Genomic DNA, 20344 nt, shown 5'->3' with positions numbered 1-20344 from the left:
AGTTGAGTGTCCGACCTCATCTTGGGTCATGATCTCATGGTTCAGGAGTTCAAGCCCCAGGTTGCGCTTGCTGCTGTCAGTGTAGAGCCTGTTTCATATCCTCTGTCCCCCTCTCTACTCCTCCCTCACTTGCTCACTCTCAAAACATTTTTAAAAAATCAATTCATTTCTTATATACGTTCCCATTCTTATATAGATTTCCATAAGGCAAATATGGCATCATAGAATAATAAAGTTTAATTATAGAAATTTCAAGTTAACATTTTCCATTTATTACTCACTCAATAAGCACTACTACAGCCCCATTACACCCCAAATCTGTCACTGATAGATTACTTATACTATAGGAAAACAGGATTTGACTGCTAAACAAGGAACTAGGCTATAGCTATGGTATGATAACTACATTAAGATACAATAAAAGATTCAATCTATAAAACTTCACTACTTCATGATCATAGATCACGTACGTGATCCAGAGAAAGTAAAAGAAGTAGAAAAGAACACTGACCAGGAAACACAGATGTAGGTTGTAGTTTAAACTCTACCTCTAATCAGCTTTGTGATCTTAAGTACTTCTCTGAAATTGCTCATTTCTAAATCAGGAATCCTTTTTTCTTTTCTGTTTTGCCTGAAATGTTGCTTTGTTGTTAGGATCAAATAGGATAGGATAAAATTATTTTGAAAACAGCAACATCTACACAATGAGAATATCATCTTCCCTGGTGATCTTCTAGGTATCAACTAAACATGTTTGCACAAAAATCAACCTCATTAACTGAATGATCCTTTAAAGCAGCAAGACAAAATGGAAAAGAGCCAGAGAGTCTAGGAGCTCAAGATCCTTTTCCTTAACAAGCTGTGCTATCACATTATTTGACCTAAGTCTATTTCCTCATCTGTAAAGTGGGAATAATAATTTCTTTAAGAATTCTAAATCACCTAGGGGCGCCTGGGTGGCTCAGTCGGTTAAGCCTCTGACTTTAGCTCAGGTCATAATCACACGGCTTGTGGGTTCGAGCCCCGCATCGAGCTATGTGCTGACGGCTAGCTCAGAGCCTGGAGCCTTCTTCAGAATCTGTATCTCCCTCTCTCTCTGACCCTCCCCTGCTCACGCTCTCTCTCTTTCTCTCTCTCTCTCTCTCTCTCAGAAACACAAAGAATTCTAAATCACCTAGCCCAGTACTTGGTTCTCAAGCAATTTAAGTTTCCTCTTTTCCTTCGCAGATGCCAGGTTTACAGGATGTTAGTAAAGGCCAAGTGTACACACACACAGAGACACAAACACAAATAAAGGACAATGCATTACTAGTATACCACATTAACAACAATAAGGATAAAATTTAAACCTTGACTACTAAAGCAATATTTATGACACTGATAATTGTAATCTTTCTCAAACAATGTCATTTAACAAATGTTAAATAAAAATTTAACAACACATTTCACAGTTCAGTAACCAATTTGCAATGAAGACTAAGCAATAGCTAAAATTTAACATTGTTAACAGTTATGAAAATGTATGGGTTTTCTCATTATATCTAAGTTTTTATACAAAATCAAAATGTTTTAATGTTAGGTCAGTACTGGGATAAATTAAGCCATAATAAGTTATACTAATTTCTACCCACACAGAGATTTCTAGCCATCATTATTGCCAAAATGATTACCCAGTGATTTGTATTCACTATGAAATGGTACAAATAACCTAAGTGGCCAAAAAGCAATCCAAAAATACTGTGTTTTTAAGAGGTAAAACATTTCTTAAAATTAAAATATTAAATAGTACCTAGAGACTTAATTGGATTTCTCCTTCAAAAGATTTGGGGTTATGATGACCTAAATTAGCTCTAGGAGCAGAGCCTTGTTTACAAAATCTCACATCTTGGAGAGAAGAAAATGTTCTAGCCTGTTTTTTGGCATCATTCATACTACATTGTTTAAAATGAGCTAGAACAGGGGTTATTTATAATCTAAGCTACTGGACAAACACTTGGTCTAATAATATCTTGTACACACACTAGTTAGATTTACTAAGTATCATGATCAGGTATAAGGGTGCATTTTAATATCCTAAGGTACTGTTTACAAATTAAAACCATCATTATCACATAAAACATGTGCCAGGATGTATATGGGTTCCCTTTTACCAATACCCATACTTCTTAAAGATGAGTTCTAAGATGTTGTTAATTTCCTAATATTATATTATAGAGTAGTATGCTTGATTCAGTCTTAAAATCTAGAGCCATCATGAATTTTTTATTCTGCTAAAAATGATGTTTACTAAAATTATTTCCATGGAAAATAATGGATCTTACACTAATTTGTCCTTTTGGCAATCCAATTTTGTGAAATGAGAATATTTTGTAAACAAAGAAATTGAACCATAAAGAGTAAGGCAGCTGGTGGGTTACCAACCTAGCTAAATCACCTAACCCAGGTTTAATTCCAGGTCTTTGGCTTTTCTTTTTCCACAACTGCCTATCAATGGTACATGTCTTTACCTCTACTAATTATGCCAATAGTCATACAAATGACAGATTCTGCATTTCAAGTTTTGAAGAATGTTAGCAAAAATCTGGTAAAATTGAACAGCTATAGAATTAAGTAGACCTCATTTAGCTTTAAGAAAGGCTCAGTTGTTAAGTCCCCAAAGCTCTAGAACTTTAATTGCATTTTAAAAAATTTTGCTAATTTCAGAGCATTTCATACAGTCTTGTTTCCAAATAATAGGACTAAACTTTCTGGCTACCTATAACATCTCAAATTCTAACAAAGCTAAAACTGAACTAATTTTTCTGTGAATAGAATTCACCATTATTTTTATTCCCAACTCTCTAAGCTTGCAAACTTTGGAGACAATCAAAATAACCATTAATTATGTGCTTATTAAATACCTGGCACATGGGTTCCTGGGTGGCTCAGTTGGTTAAGGGTCCAACTTTGGCTTAGGTCATGATCTCATGGTTTGTGGGTTCAAGCCCAGAATCTGGCTCTGTGCTGACAGTTCAGAGTCTCGAGCCTCCTTTGGATTCTTTGTCTCCTTGTCTCTCTGCCCCTCTCCTGCTCATGCTCTATCTCTTTCTCTCTCAAAAATAAGCATTAAAAAAAATAAAAAATAAATACCTGGCACAACTGCTCTCTTCAATTATATCGTTATAACAAACCTATGAAATGAATATTTTTATTACCTCAATTTTAACTAATGAGGAAACTGAAACTCAGAGAAGTTAGGTAACTTGATCAAGGTTGCACAGATCAGTTGACAAAACCACAAGTTCAAGGCTGGTCTTTCTAATTCTCCTAAATGCTGTAACAATCTGGAGGATGAAATGTGCTATCAAATTAATTTAAGGGACTGGAACTATCATTTTCTTTTTAAATAAAATAGGAAAAAGAAAACATCAGCATTAGCCTTGCTAAGTAATAACTTTGGTTTGGGGGAGGGAGTGTTGGGATGGAGCAGCAATGTCCGTTATCTTTTTAACTGTGGGCTGACAAAAATTTTAAAGCCACTGCTCCATGTCATAATGTCTCTAAATTGCCGTCATCCCCTGCCATGTCCCCAAAAAGGTATCTGGTTCAACCTTACCATATTCAACCAACATGGATTTTAGAAGCACTATCAAAGGCTGATATTGTTTGATTTTACCACATTAAAGTTTAAAAAACAAGTAGGGGCACCTGGGTGGCTCAGCTGGTAAAGTGTTTGACTCTTAATCTAGGCTCAGGTCATGATCTCATGGTTTGTGAGATTAGGCCCTGTGTGGGGCTCTACGTTGACAGAGCAGTGCCTGCTTGGGATCCTCTCTCTGGCCCTCCTGCATGTGTGTGAGCTCTCAAAATAAATATTTTAAAAAAGGCAGTTGCTAGAGATTTATTACAACCAAAATTCACACACCTCTCATGCTGCCACAACGCAATTCTATAAACCCGCCTTTACTAGGGCTGACAATACAGTAGCAGAGACACAAATGTTTATAAATCTTTAAAGGTGAAGAATGTACAAATTCTGTAATTTATTGCACATACCTTTTTGTGGACAGTTTTCTTTTTCCTCATTTAAATGCTACAGTCAATCTGTCAAAGCTGTTCATTTTCAACACTATTTTAGTTTGTACAATTTTGTCACCCAGATAGCCAGTGGAAAGTACTTATCACTGACTACCTCAATAGTTTCTAACCTTTTATACAGGAAGGTTTTAGCTGCATTTCCTAGAGGGCAAAATCAATCAGGTCTCATGAACTGAGCACCTCAAGTGAAACTTGCACTTACTGAGAAATTCCATTCTTCATTCTCCAAAATAAACAGAATCTCACACACATACACACACCCTATACTCAAGCTGAAAATATTTGAGATCACTACAAATAGAAGAGGATAGTGTAACACAGGAGTTCTGCAGATCCGATCTGTGTAGGCCATCTAATATGCTCTTCCTCTGGGCTACTCCCCCTACTCCCCACCTAAGCTTCTTTCAATACAACACAGGGTAACCCTGTAGTCCTGATTTGTCTGTTGACTCAGGAACACACTCAGAAAAGACCACAAATTCCAGAGGCCGGAGGCCATGTTAGTTCTTGCTCATCATTGCATTTCCAGCACAGTGCTCAATGAATATGTGTCTGAGAGAAGAGAAGGAAATAGTAAAAATAAAGTTTTACTATATTTAAAAGTAAATTCTAAAAATGATAAATCATTTTACCAATATTTTATGTAACCATTAATATTTATCACAGAAGGCATCATTCAAAAGAATTTGGATGACTCTGAATAAAAAGAACATTTTGTCAAAATATGTGTACTTTGGTAAAAACAGCTTAGAAACCAATCATGTCTGAAACAAAGTCTAAGTGTTTTGTACTAAATCAAAGCAAGTATTCCATGTTGTCAATCCCTTCATTTATACAAGAGTCCACATAAATTATAAAATATTATATGTACTTTCCTACAGAGAGCATCACTGGGGCAAATTGTCTCCTCAAGCTATATTTAAGCTATTTTAATACAGGATGAAATAGGTGTTATAGAGTGCTCTACCAGGACAGCAAAATGGCTAATAATTAGGGTGACCATAAAATTCTTTGTCCAAACAATGATACATTTAGAATGAAAGATGACAATGAAAGAGGGCTGGGCACAGAGGTAACAGGCATAAACCAGGACTATCCCAGAGAGGATTTCCATTCCATCTCCTAAGAAAATCTGAACTTCACAGGAGTTAGAGATATAAAATGGTTAACTCAAATTATTACACTGAATTTTTTTTATTCCATGAAACTCACTGATCAAAATATAAAATTTATATTTTATATTTGAAATACTTGACAATGTATATCAGTTTTTCAGATGCTCTTTTAAAAAAAGAAGTTACCATGTGCAACTCACTGCATCCTAACCTACTTTTGTCTGAAAGGAAAAGATCAAGGCCTCACCCATAAGGCACTGATGGTGATTATGCGTGCAATAGACACTTAAATGATTTTTCAAGTGTCTAATAAATGCCACCTCCATACCAACCACTATTACAAGTGTGAGTGAAGAAGTCAGATGTGTCCCAGTCCTTGGAGAATATTCTAACAAAGGAGACAATTTAAAGTGAACAAATGAAGGAAATACAAATTATGGTATACGTTCTTATTTCAGTTACTAAAGTGTGCCAGGCTCTTGATAAATTCAAGCCCATTGCACATAGTACTCCTTTGGCCTGGAATGTTCTATCCCTCCATCCTTACATAGTTGACTCCTTCATATCTCCACCCTACTTTCTCAGGGAGGCCTTACCTAATCATCCTAAAGAAAGGGGCTCCTCCCTGCCCTGGGTTAAGCCACCCTCTTAGCCTTTGTAAGTTTCCTTCAGAATAAGTACTTATCTTAAAGAAATGTTAATGTATTAATAATAGGCAGCATCTTATTTCTTCAGAATCAAATACTAGTCTAAGCACTTTACATGGATTACCTAATTTAAATATTGATACCCCTTTAAGTACTTAACTAGCCTTGTTTTCATATGACAAATTAAAGACAGACTTTTCTCTGTATTTCTAAATAATAAGCTTACACTGCTAATTCTCAATTTTTATTTATTTATTTTTAAAGTTTTGAGAGTGCATGAGCACGAGCAGGGAAGGGGCAGAGAGAGGGAGAGAAGCCGAAGCAGTCTCTGCAGAACCTTACGCTTGGCTCGAACTCATATACTGAGCTCATGAACCCTGTGATCATCACCTTAGCCAAAATTAAGAATCGAACATTTAGACAACTGAGCCACCCAGGCGCCCCATATTCTTGATTTTTAAATTTTAGATATTTTCTCTAATTTTTAATTTTATTATATTTTTTCTTTTTAGCATCCTGTTTTCAAGGATGAGATATACTTTTCACTTCCAGTCTACTATCATTTGGCTTTATACTGGAGGAAGGTATATTTTATTTGGAAAACAATGTTATAAAATAACGACCTAATCTTTGTTTCTTTCAAGTTCCCTATGAAGGCTGGTTAATCGTTAATTATGTCATTTCTGGTGTAGAACCTAGAGGCAATTGTGCCCTTGCTAGAGGCAGAAATACAGAAACACTGGACTGGCTAGTAGAAATTTGAATTTTACTTTAATAGTTGGACAGGTTACTTCTTTTTCTCTGTGCCTTAGGTTTTCCTAACTATAAAAATGAAACAGACTCACACTTTGTAAAGGCCTTCCCAACTGTGATTTCTAGGAATAGTACGATTTTCAAAGTAATTTCAGAATAACAAAAGGATTTTAATGTCCCATGCTCTTTGTAATGGAATTTAATCTGTACCACAATGTAATCTAAGGACTTTTTCCATTGTTAGCTATTCAGAGTTCTCCAGCAGACACCTGAACTCTGCAACATAAACTACAAGACACATGTCAGGGTTGTTATATGTTGAACTACAGAAATATGCCTCTGGACCAGCATTTAATTGACACAGTAATTACTAAGACTTGAACAAACTTCCTCAAAGGCATAGGTATTTTCCTTATTCCAACTTCTGAATGAGAATACCAACTTAAAAACACACATCCCAAACACTTTTTAAGAAGTTATAAATGAAGAGATCTACGATTTCCTGCTTTGTGCTCTATCACAGTACACTGAACAAATCCCTCTTATGGCCAAAAAAATTTCTTTTCTTGAAGCTTTGGTGTGAAAGTATTTGGTTGGGTAGCAGGTAAGATATATGTTCATTCCCTCCTTAACATAGCTAGGGAAGCTTATCAGTATTGTGGGGATCTTTTTGCACCCAGAGTTCACATGTGGTTGGAAGGTACAAGGGCCTATAATCCCAGAGTTTATGAAGTTTCTCCCAGCAACTGTCTGAACTGAGAGGAAAAAAACCCTCCAATTTTATCTTTTTTTTTTTTAATTTGTTATAACACGGTTACTTTAAAATAAATAGTATAAGTTAACTACTCTGACAAGAGTATCATAAAACAATAGCTATGGCCTTGTCAGAATTGTCTACCATGTTAATATTCCCAAGAATGTTCATAAAAGAGAACACTAATCCTTCATATATTAAAGAATGGTGGCAAAGGGAAAATAGATGGAGAAGAAAAAAGATTAGCCAACAGAGATGAATGTCAGGTAATTTTTATAATACCAAGTCATAATGTAATTTTAAGGGCTAAAAACTGATTTTAAAACTGCAGATATACAATAATAATTCTTTGCTAGTTTATAATGAAATTAAATAGAAATATACTGCCAAATTATTCTTCCATTAAGCTCTCTTTAATCAGACCAAACTACTTAATAGTGCCTATCAGGTGAATGAAGCTCAAATCCCTTAGCTTGACATTTGAAACCTTAATTTTCCTCATTTCTAAGAAATCCCTACAACTCATGGTAGTCTACCTGCTATCCCCTGAACATCTTAATTGCTCAGATTGTCCTCTCTTCCAGGCCTCCCCCTCTCAATCTCTGTAAACTTCCACCTATCCCAAACATACCTGTCCTTTACGGCTCAATAGAGCTATTGACCATGACAAAGACAGTCTGTGCCATGAAATTAATCACACCAGCTGATATTGTTTCTTACAAACTCTGATGGTACACATTTTTTACCATTTATTCAGTTGTCAAATATTTTATGTTTGTGTAGTTATTTCATCTGATCTTCCAATAGCCTTGAGAAGGGGGCATAAATATTCCCATTTATAAACAAAAACTGGTATTAGAGAGTTAATTCTTAAGGTTATAAAACTAACAAATCATAGGAAATGAATGCATAAAATTTTACACTAATGTTTTATGGTACATCACAAAGATACTAAAATTCATGCAAACATTCATTTAATAATAAATATTTATCAAGCAGGTACTAAATGCCAGGCACCAGTCACACATGGGGAAACACCTTAGTGAACAAACGTCACTAAGTCCCTGCCCTCATGATGCTTGGATTCCTACTGGGGAGAAAAACAAATAAGTAAATAAACACAGAACGTCAGGTCAAACAGTGGTAAGGACTACAAGGAAGACTAATGTAGTATACGGAGAAAATAAAAGACTGTACTTTTCTTGATAGGATAGTGAGGAAGGCTTCTTTGAGGAGGTGACAACTGAGCACAAAGTCAAATGCAGTAATGGCCAGCATCATGAGACTTGTATTCCAGAAAGGAACAGTAAATGAAAAGGCTGCATGGTGTTAACGTGCTTCTGGTGACTGAAGAACAGCAAGAGCAATGTGTCTAGACTGCAGGGATCTTACAAGCATACTAAAAAAATGAGGTCAGAGAGGCAGCCTGAGGCTTTAGGATTAAAAATTTAATTCCTCTCCAATTCAAATATAATTCATTTCAATCAAGAAAATCTTGGAATTTCATCAATACTCATTCTCTTCAATCTATTTTGTCCAAGTAATCTTTTTTAAAGCTAATCAAAATAAGGAAAAGTCAGCTAAAATCTTAACTGTCCTATATACATGACCTAATTTTTTCCCAAACACCAATGCTTTCATTCACTTTACCTATTCTTATGATATAATCTAAAACCTTTCTAAATGTTGTTCAACATCAGAATCTAACTCCCTTTCTGTAACAGGAAGCGATTTACTTCCTTAAAAAGGCAACATGATTAAAGACAATATTGGGACAACTTGAGAAATGTGAATATACAATGTATAGTAGATATTAGCATTGTACCAGTGTTAGATTTCTTGAGTATGATAAATGCACTGCAGGTATGAAGGACTATATTCTTACTTTTAGGAGATACATGCAGTGGTATGACAGTAAATGTCTACCAACTGGCTCTCCAAAGGAAAAAGCACCTGGTTTGTAGCACTGCCAATTTCCATGTTGTAAAAACTGGCCACTATTGTAGATTACAATATCAAGCAACTAACTTGATATAGAGTTATACAGTCTCAAGGACTATAAGATCATGACCTAAGCTGAAATCAAACAGATGCTTAACCAACTTGAGCCACCCATGTGCCCCTGATTTCAGATAGAGATATCACATTTTAATTTTATTCAAGAATATGTAGGTTTGATAAGTGAGAAAATAAAAAATGGAAACTTTGTACTTATTTAAAATGCTAATCCCCAATGATAAATTAGTTCCATTCCCCAAGGGATAAGTTTTTAAGTCCAAATAATGGTCATACCCGTAATAAATATTACTTATAAATAATGTGAATTATGGCTAGATTCCCAGGATAGTCTACCAAAGATTTCTTAATCTATAATGGCCATTACTTGCAACATTATGGAGCAAGTCTAAATTCAAAGTGGAAGGGCCATGCTCTAAGCACTAAATCAATCCTGGGTAATATTCTGAAATGAGGAAAAAGACAATTTGGGGCACTTTAATATTTTACATCAATCTCCTAATGTCTACCTCTACACTTCAATCTCTTTACCCCAATACTGCTATAAATGCTCACTGTGGTGTATTATCACCCAGAAATAGTTGGTGTGTTCCCATTATCCACTTTTTCTCTCATTTCGTGCACATTATAGATGTGTAGTTCAAACTGGTTTTGAGTTCTTCTAGTTATATGTTGAAGAATACAAGTTTCAGAGTAACAAACAATAAGAATCTGTTGATCTCTTATGCCTATAATGACTAGTTTTCACAACAGAGCATGAAAACACTCTTCAGTGCAGATGATTCAAGCTGTATTTCCTTGGAAGTAAAACACTTAACCAATCCCTATCCTGTGCCAGGCATATGCTAGGGTGCTAAACCACAGATTCTCAGTTCATCTCTCCTATAGTCCGTAAGGGCTGATGGTGTTAGAACGCAAAGACATGAAGTTCAGATAGGCTATGCAATTTGCTCAAGGTTATTTGGCTGGTTAAGTGCTGAAGTTAGACTTTCTATCTGCCTGACCTTATAGCCTTAGGATTTTACCTCTTCCTGCTTCATAGCATGCTACTAAAAAGGACCCTCTGAGCTTTCATACCAAAATATGGCCATTCATTTTAATATTCTTTAAAAATGTTTTGGGGCGCCTGGGTGGCTTAGTCGGTTAAGCGTCCGACTTTCGCTTAGGTCATGATCTCGCGGTTCGTGGGTTCAAGCCCCTCGTCGGGCTTTGTGCTGACTGCCAGCTCAGAGCCTGGAGCCTGTTTCAGTCTGTGACTCCCTCTCTCTCTGACCCTCCCCTGCTCACGCTGTCTCTCTCTCTCTCTCTCCTAGAAATAAATAAAAAAATATTTAAAAAAAATAAATAAAATTAAAAAAAATGTTTAATTAAGTATACATTTATTAATCTAAGTGAATCTCTAGTTAGTATCATTCCAGTCAGCCTAAGGGACAACTTTTAAAATAGTAAAAATCAGGGGCGCCTGGGTGGCTTAGTCGGTTATTAAGCGTCCGACTTTCCCTTAGGTCATGATCTCGCGGTTTGTGGGTTCGAGCCCTGCATCGGGCTCTGTGCTGACTGCCAGCTCAGAGCCTGGAGCCTGTTTCAGTCTGTGACTCCCTCTCTCTCTGACCCTCCCCTGCTCACGCTGTCTCTCTCTCTTCTAGAAAAAAAAAAAAAACATTAAAAAAAATAAAAAAAAAATTAATAAAATAGTAAAAATCAGGCACTGTATGAATGGATGTTTACGCTGAGTGTCCCCAACTAAGATGCAGTTAGCTGTGCTTTAGAAACACTTGGCCCTTTGCTTATCTACACAAATGATTATGTCTACTGGGTAAACTAGTCAACATATACAGCACTTCACAGTTTATAAAACTCTTTTGACACATAATCTCACCTGAAGCTCTGAAGCAACACTTGACAGTACATTTTATGGAAGAGAAAACAAGGTTGGGGCTTAACCCAAGTCACAGAACTGTAAGTGACAGAATGGGTCCCAAATCTAAACTTTAAATCCTTTGAGTCTTTTTCCTATTAACCTACCCTACCTCTTGTACTGATAAACTTGAAGTTCTTCAACCAATGTAATCTTTTCTCTCAGAGAAACAGCCAACAGGAACAAATTCTGAATGGTGGGTGGATGGCAGAGAGCTTCCACAAAATGCTTGTATGTGGATCATTGGTTAATCAGATAAGTACAAACAGGGGATCACCTATACCAAATAGTTTTTGCCTACTCTTTTGTTATTTTACAATGTTGTATTTCAATTCAATGAGATTTAATCAATTTAAAAATACAGGCTGCTTTTAAGTTATGGGTTAATGTACTTTAAATCTATTTTTTGAAAACTGGGCATGAAGTAGTGATAATAGGTTAACAGTCAATAATCCAAAGAAATCCCCAAACTGGCAGAATTCCAGGTGGTTCGAATAAAACAGTCAAGTGATTGCTGACCTCTGCTCATACACCTCTTTGCTCCACAAACACTGAGACACCCTAGTCATTCATTCTTTCACTGAATATACATTAAGCACCTCCTATGCACCTAAACTGCACCTACCCTACACAAGGATGTCTGCTAAGTAATAGGAATACAGCTGTGAACAAGAAATAAGGTGCTTAGTCTTAGGGAACTTAAAAATCTAGTTGTGGAGACAGACAATAAACAAACATTTACAAAATGCTGTGAAGGAAACAGACTGCTAAGACACAGAATAAAGGACATCTAATTTAATAAATGTAATAGCAGCTAACATTAATTGAACACTTTAGCTAGGCTAGTCAGAGAAAGCCTCTATGAAAAGTGACATTTAAGCCAAGATCAGAAGGATGACAATGAGCCATCCATTTGATGCCTTAGGAGAAAGGCTTTTTAGGCAGAAGGAAAAATCCACGTGAGGTCCTGAATGGTAATCAAAAACCTTAAAGATAGCCAGTAGGGCTGAGCATGGTGAACAAGGAGAGAAAAATGCAAAAGGCCTTATTATAATTTTATTGGATCAGTATCTTTTGTATGAAAAGGAAAACATGAGAAAACTCAGCTCCAATTATTCCTGTCTTTGGTATTATACACCAATTATTGTCTAATATTTTGACTTGGTATTGGCATTGTTACCCAGTCCATCTTGTTTCAGTTTAACATGAAAGCCTAATATTCACCCATTTGAGCAAAGACAGAATTAACTATTCACAAACTGGTTCACATACTGAAAAATACTGTTTCCAGGTACCACAATTTTGTGGGTTTTTTTACTACCAAAAAAAGTCAGTATTAAATTAGAATTCTAAGTTGGATATTACCTTAGTTTTTAATACCCTCAGCCTCAAATGGGGGAAAGTATTCCCATAATTAGATATAAAGTTGAGAAGACAAAAGAGTAAATATATATAAATGTTTTTCATTTAACCATTTTTTTCTGTACTTGTTCACAATGCAGAATGCTCAGTCTTCATAGGTTTCTTCACTTTTTCAAAGTGAAATCACCTTTTAAGTCATATTTCCTATACACACATTAGCCTCTCAATTCTGCCTTCCAATTATCTTTTTTCTCTTGCTTCAAAGAAATGACAGTGTTCCATCCACTGAATCATTTCTGTCTTACTAGACGACTGGCAAAAACATAGACAGGGAATGTCTATGTCAATCCTATTAGTATCTAATTTCAGAAGTTAAATCAAACCAGCAATTATTTAACAGCTACTGATGTGTCAAGACCCATCAGTGTAAATGGATGATAGACCAGCAGTAACTTCTTCCTTGAGATCACAGGGTGTATACAAAACATGTACAGTTGAATTAGCTCCTTTCTTTTGTCCTCTAAATGATTAAATTCTTAGAGTATATTTAATAACAAAAGCAGTTCACATGTGAATGTTTACCATGTGCCAGCCACAGTTCTAAGAACATTAAATACATTTACTTAATCCTGAAAACAACCATAAGCAAGGTACTATTACTTCCCTCATTGTAAAGATGAAGAAGGTGAGGCAGAGAAGTAGTTTTCCAGAATCACCATACTTACCAGATCTGTTTTTGTGTTTTCATCAAGCATTTGGTCCTAGTATCTTATAATGTCAGAGGATTAAAAGTATATACTTGAGACTGCTTCAAATCTGGGCTAGCCCTCTTGCTAGCTATGTGACCTTGGGTAACTCACCAAATCTCCCTCTGTGACTCAGATTCATTTATCTATAAAATGAAGATGACAAAAGCATCTACTTCCTTGAGCAACTGTGAAGATTAAGTGAATTATACATGTAAGCCATTTGGAACAATGTCTGGCACATAGTATAGACAAGGGTTAGCTGTTGTTATTAACATTACCACCACAACCTCCACCTGGGAATTTAATAAAAGGCTTATTAATCTAGACGACTCAATCTTGTCAACATTTCTTTTCCTCCAGTACCTCTCTTTTCTATTGTTTGATTTATACTGGCTAACAATGAGCTATTTTAAGCAAATAAGCAAAGCAACTTATTCCCTTTCTAATTGTTTTTCTAGGTCTAACCACTTCTTTTCTCCTATTTCAGTTGCCTAGGAAGGAATTGCTTGAGGTTAATAGGGTTGCCCTAGGTAAGTTCATAAGCCACTGTTACACTAAGGCTAAAGCCTAAACTTGTAATATAATAAAAAGGGGTGAGGGGAGTCTCTTAGTTCTTTAGGTTGCTGTAACAAAATACCATAAACTAAGTGGCTTATAAACAAAAGGAACTTATTTCTCACAGTTCTGAAGGCTGGGAAATCCAGGATCAAGGCACCAGCAGATTCAGAGTCTGGAGAGAGCTGGCTTCCTCGTAGATGGCTGCCTTTCACCATGACCTCAGAGGGTGGAAGGGCTTTCTGGGGCCACTTTTGTAAGGGCACTAATGCCATTCATGAGGCCACCACCCTCACAACCTAATCACCTGTTGAAGGCTTTACTCCCTCCCCACCATCACTTTGGGGAGGTTACGATTTCAACACATGAATTTGGGGAGGGGGGACACAAATCCCTAACAAGGGAAATAACTAAGATTGCACTCCTCTCAGTTTTAAGCTCAAAAAAACAAATCTATTTGGTATTTGCTATCTGTTTGGTATTTTGTTTGTGAAACATGTTTCACACTAATAGTGTTTATTTAAAAACCATAAATCAATAATGTGTTTTCAAATATGAATCGAAATATAATATTTTAAATTGTTAATTTATTGATGATTTATAGGGTTTTATAGATGGCCTTAGTTTTTCATAACAGTTGAAGTCAAATACTCTTAGAAATGTCTGGTGAAAAAAGTGTTATGAATCAAAACATAAAACATAGCAACTGACTTTTATCTTTAAAATTAAAAAGATTTTGGAGTGCCTGGGTGGCTCAGTCGGTTAAGCATCTGACTTCAGGTCAGATCATGATCTCACGGTTCATGGGTTCGAGCCCCACATCAGGCTATGTGCTGACAGCTAGCTCAGAGCCGGGAGCCTTCTTCAGAATCTGTATCTCTCTCTCTCTGACCCTCCCTTGCCCACGCTGTGTCTCTCTCAGAAATAAATAAAACATTAAAAAATAAAATAAAAAAAATTAAGATTTTGATTTTCATGCAATACCATATTTAGGACTTCAAAAATACTAGACATTTATAAAACAATTACTAAATGTTAAAATCATAAAGTGTTTTAACTGTTTTCTATGCAAAGGTCATGCTTTAGACTTTTAATACTGGGCATTCAATATCTAAAACCAGGTCCAAAATTTACATCCTTGAGTACAAGATAGAATAACATTGTTGAACCTCCCAGCTACCTAGCTCTTGTCAGCAGTTTAACACATTTAATAGATTTAAAAATCTATTCACACTAAGTTTAGTCCAGCCATGCCACCCCCTACATTTTAAGCTATAATTATAACAAATGACAGTATAAAGAAATTATACATATATGTCAGGCATACTTTCATAGCTTTTCTATTTTCTCAGATGGCTATATATTAAAAGTCAATTAAATCTGCTTGAGCTTTAGCAGACTGAGCACTATGAATGCAAAACAAAACAAAAACAGTATGAGGTTACCGCACATTTGATTTTCTTTCTTTTTTTTTAATGTTTTATTTATTTCTGAGAGAGAGAGAGAGACTGTGTGAGCAGTGGAGGGTCAGAGAGAGAGGGAGACAGAATCTGAAACAGGCTCCAGACTCTGAGCTAGCTGTCAGCACAGAGCCCAATGCCGGGCTCGAACCCACGAACTGTAAGATCATGACCTGAGCCGAAGTCTGACACTTAACCGACTGAGCCACCCAGGTGCCCCTATTTTCTTTCCTCAAACATTCTTTTTTTTTTTTTTTTAATTTTTTTTTAACTTTTTTTTAAATTTATTTCTAGGAGAGAGAGAGAGACAGCATGAGCAGGGGAGGGTCAGAGAGAGAGGGAGTCACAGACTGAAACAGGCTCCAGGCTCTGAGCTGGCAGTCAGCACAGAGCCCAACATGGGGCTCGAACCCACGAACCCCGGGATCATGACCTAAGCGAAAGTCGGACGCTTAACCAACTAAGCCACCCAGGCGCCCCTCAAACATTATTTTGTAACTGGCCAACTGTTAGGCATCTATAATGCCTTAACATGATAAAAGGTACCATTTACTTAAAATCTACTATGTGTTAACCACTGTCATATTTCATTCTAACAACTATGAGAAATTAGAATTATCCCCATTGTACACAGAATCCAAAACTCTAAGGGATTCAATAATTTGATGGAAGATTACCTAGCTAGCAAGGAAAGGTACAAAGATGCAAACAAGTCTGATCGCAAATCCTGTGCCAGTGATAACATCAAAGACTCATCTTTGGCTGTGCTGCCCAAGTGATGTTACGTAACTAATTAAAAATTTAAAAAAAATTTTTTTTTCCTTAGACTATGGTAAAATACTATGAACTATCGTTACTATATAGGACAATAGCTACATTTCATATCTTAATTATCTGAAAGTACAGAAGCTTTCCTAACCAACTTGCCCTTAATCAATGAGCAAGATGGACCAATGCTTTCCACGGCCTCCATAAAAGCACACTGGCTACTAACAGGGTACTTTCCAGGTGTCTGCACATTTCTACTTCTACCGGTTAATTAGAATCTGGTGTTTGTTCTCAAAAGCTATTCATGCCACTCTATGTATAATAACTAATTTATTTAGTTATTATGTATAATAACTAATTTATTTAGTTATTATGTATAATAACTAATTTATTTAGTTATTATGTATAATAACTAATTTATTATATAAATCAATGAAATGAGTGCAAAACTGGTTATTTCTGTGAAAACTGCTGAATGCTTTGGAAAGAACATATTTGATGAACATATATTCCCCCCTTTCTAAAACAAATTGCTGTTGACTTCTGTATACAGAAGATATATATAAAACTGCGTGAAACATTAATAATTTTAAAGTGTTTTTAAGTGTAAAAGATACCATCCCCAGACTGCTCTGCAAAGTCTTATTTCACTTTTAAGAAAGCAAAACTAGAAATTTAGAAAAAAACAAACTAGAAACCTTAGATGCACATTATTGGTGTGATTTATATAAGAGCATATGAAACTCTGAAAAACTGACCCCATTTAACCCCCCAAAAGAACCTTGAGCCTGCATAAAAAGACAGGTGAATTAATTAAAGCTGTTATATTTATGGTTCCTCACTTAAACCAACTTTTCTTTAACTAGCCACCCAACTACCTATATAGAAACTCTCTGAAGCACAGCTGTATCCTGCTAAGCAAATATCTGAGTCTCTCTACACTAAAATTCACACACTGTACTCAGATTCTCATAGAAATCTGAAGTGCTCTCCTATTTCCTCTTATTTTATAGAGAACTCAATGTTAAATATAGTTACCAAGTTCTCTAGCCCAGACACTAAAAGCAGTGAAATTAAAAGGAAGCAAGAATAAACATATTAACAGCAAAGACTGTTGACAGCATTAGAATTTAAAAAGCAGATTTTATCAAAACCAAAACAGGTGACATGATTTAACCTAGAGGCCAAAACAAAACAAAAACCCCCAAAAAACTCATAAATTTACATGTCTCTGTAGGGCTCTTCTAGCCTCATTTTAAAGGTCTATCCACACATCATGATTATAGTTGAAAATATTTTTGGTATTTAAAGAGTAAAGTTTCAATTAGAGAATTCACTCAGTTTCTTATACACCAATGTGGAAAAAAATGAAATATTACTGTCACTTAGCTAAGTACTGCCCATCATGTGCCTTTCCAACTACAGGTCAAGAAATCAATTCAATGGGTTGTGACAGCAGTTTTTAAAAATAGAACAGAAAAGACCACACTCACAGAATAAGGGTAAGTGTGTTTTGTGACAAGTTTATTTTTGTATTTCTATACTATTTGGCAAAGTAAAAGATACTACTTTAAGGCCATGGGCCTAAAGCCCCATATCATCATGATGAAATATAATCACAACACTAAACTTGCAATTCTATCATTTTTACATCATAATTCTAAAGAAAGCTACAATTTTAAAGAGAAAAAATTATGAGTCTTAATGAATAAAGGTATATATTTTTCCTGGTAATCTATATCAGTATATAACTAACATTTTATTGTGTTTGGTACTAGTTTTGGCTAAAATAGAGATGTGTGCAAATATTATGATTTTAAGCTGTTTATAACCTTAAAGCAAATTTTAACAACAACAAAAACCCCAAAACAAGTAGCGACTTTGATTTTATTTGCTTATTTATTCTGACTTGCAATTCCTGATCTTGGAGCCATTTTTCCAAAGTCACTGACACACTCTAAAAATCTCAACTTGGCATTCTACACAAGCAACCTGCTCACTAACAATACACTTGCTAATATTTCATGCATACATAGCTGATTTTAAGAAAAGCCAAACACTTGAAACTAATTTAAACCACTAACTCAAGTATGGCTTTTTCTACTTCTTCCTAGTGCATTTTAAGACACCATCACCAAAGCCATGTTTTAACTAAAAATGAAAATTTCTCTATGAATACACTTTGAAAAATATAGGGAAATAATATTTCATTACCTATCTTTTAAAAAGTGAGCATCTAATTTATATCAAGATAAATTATATTTCCAATCCTAAAGTCTCAACTCTGTCATCTAGTCCAACTCCCTACCAAATACAGTAATCCTCTTCCAACAATGTTCCTTGCAATCAAAAATCTGCATCTGACTGTAAAGTCTTCACTCCTAACTACTACCATATTAATAACCTCCTAAACTTGGTCCTTGTCATTAATCCAAAGAAGACTGATAAATTCGTTTTTAATTCCTTTGAAGTCCTTGAAAACCAGAGTATACGTTACTCTCATAAATTCTGAAAATACAGGTTTAGAAAGGAAAGGACACATTTACTTACACTTAAATAAGGCCCTGGACTGCTTTGCAGACTTCTAGAGTTTGCCTAAAGCACAAATGTCAGCTAATAAAAGCAATAATAGTAACAGAATAGTATTTGTCAACTCAGTCTTAAATTTTCTCAATTTATCAAGTTCTCAACTTGAACGTTTGTAAACTGTAAAGTTGAGGTTAGATTGATTTTACCAAAAAAACTGAATCTAGAAAGACGTCAACTACTGTGGCAACGGATACAAACGCTGCTCCTGATCATTTCATTTCGAGTTTACACTAGAGCATCTCTTGAAATTACTACTTCACAAACGCTTTTGAAGAACACATCCTCCCATCTAGATTCTAACTCTGTCTTCCTTTGTGCCCTTCTCTACCTCAGCTGGTACCCGGAACAGAAACAAGTAGGCATAGGTAACAAGCAAAGAATTGATCCTGCCGCAGAATTAGGTTAACATTTATAAAATGGGGCATAGGAAAGGAAAAAAAAAAATCCAACTGAAGTAAGTCATTTACCTCGGTCTGGCTTCATTTTCACATCCAATTTCCACCCAAGGTGCTGCGAAATACACTTGTGGGTTCTTTCAACAGGCTCGCCGCTGATTCTGTGGCTACAGCTCCGTTTTCAAAATGCTGAAGAGAGACCAAAATAAAATTAATCTAGCCTGGCTCTGACACCCAGATCTTGCAAGAAAACTACTGTGAACAGGCCTCTTCCTGGCGCTAACTGCGGTGACAGCAACCGTCGGCTGCTCTGAAAAAAGCACAACTCTGTGCACCGCCTGCCCCGTCTCCTCCGGACCCAGCACCCCTCTTCCCCGCCCGTGTGCTCTCCAGGCCAAAGTGTCCTTTCTTGACACAGCGTCTCTGAACCAAAAGAAAGGTCTATTTATAACCTGGAGGTACAGGCAAGAAAAAAAAAAACGTTCAAGCAACACAAGCTAACTAACCCCTTTGTAAAAAACGCCGCTGGGAACAGAGGCACCTCCGCAGTGGCCGGTTAGAGAAATTCTCCGTCCAGGTGCCTGGGCGCAGGAAACTCTTCAAGACCCCTAGCGCCTCGCCAGGAGCCCCGCCCGCCCCGAAGGGCCTCACCTGTGTAATTACCCTCTGGCTAGCCTTCCTGTGGCAACCGCGGCCAAGTTTACACAATAAGAGGGTCAGAAAGAAACGCGAGTCATCTCGCGCCCAGCCCCCAACCCCAAACGAACTCCACTGGGCTGTCCCGGGTCGCCCCCCTGGCCCCACCAAACCCCCAGCCCTGACTGGGCAGGCCTGAGGTCTGGCCTGAGGAGAGGTGTTTACAGCTGAGCGCTCGCCCCTGCTCGGCGTAGCCTGCCCACTGCGGGCGCTTTCCGTCCCTCCGCGGCCCCGGATTTCCTTCAGCGTCGTCGCACCGAGCGCCGCGCCAGCCCCTCTGCCCGCCGGAGAGTTGTTTTCATGGCTCCCTCAGCCGACCTCTGCTGACTAACTCGCTCTCCTCTCCCGTCCCAAACCCTCCTCCTCTTGGCACTTCTCTGCGCCGCTCGCGCAGAGGCTCACATCACACTTCCACCTCAGACCCGAGGCTCCGTGAGGCGCAGGGCCGGCGAGAGCGGAATGTGGCGCGCAGCGGGCCCCGGGGCTGCGT

The 20344-nt window shown here is 36.9% G+C and overlaps 2 protein-coding genes across 4 annotated transcripts in view; one reads left to right on the top strand and one right to left on the bottom strand.

The window, feature by feature from the left end:
- Nucleotides 1-19169, top strand: part of LOC120235008 (60S ribosomal protein L30-like) — a 48018-nt gene extending 28849 nt beyond the window's left edge. Inside the window, exon 2 of the mRNA XM_039237093.1 lies at nucleotides 18928-19169. Coding sequence (XP_039093024.1) covers nucleotides 18928-19169 — 242 coding nt within the window. The remainder of the gene's footprint in view (nucleotides 1-18927) is intronic.
- FAM214A (family with sequence similarity 214 member A) overlaps nucleotides 1-19937 on the bottom strand; it is a 96599-nt gene extending 76662 nt beyond the window's left edge. For 2 of the 3 annotated variants that reach the window (XM_039237117.1, XM_039237118.1), the window contains exons 1-2: nucleotides 19665-19933; nucleotides 19231-19347 (exon numbers count right to left, since the gene is read on the bottom strand). In XM_039237117.1, the coding sequence (XP_039093048.1) occupies nucleotides 19231-19246 (16 nt within the window). In that variant the 5' untranslated portion in view covers nucleotides 19247-19347; nucleotides 19665-19933. Of the gene's footprint in view, nucleotides 1-19230; nucleotides 19348-19664 lie in introns of all 3 variants that reach the window. The other variant, XR_005529277.1, reaches the window with a different exon arrangement.
- Between the last annotated feature and the right edge of the window lie 407 nt (nucleotides 19938-20344).

This window comes from Hyaena hyaena, unplaced genomic scaffold (genome assembly GCF_003009895.1).
Source record: "Hyaena hyaena isolate Hyena2069 unplaced genomic scaffold, ASM300989v1 scaffold_120, whole genome shotgun sequence".
NCBI classification, from domain to species: Eukaryota; Metazoa; Chordata; class Mammalia; order Carnivora; family Hyaenidae; genus Hyaena; species Hyaena hyaena.
The sequence above is the reverse complement of the archived record's forward strand: the minus strand, read 5'-3'. Positions and strand labels throughout refer to the sequence as shown.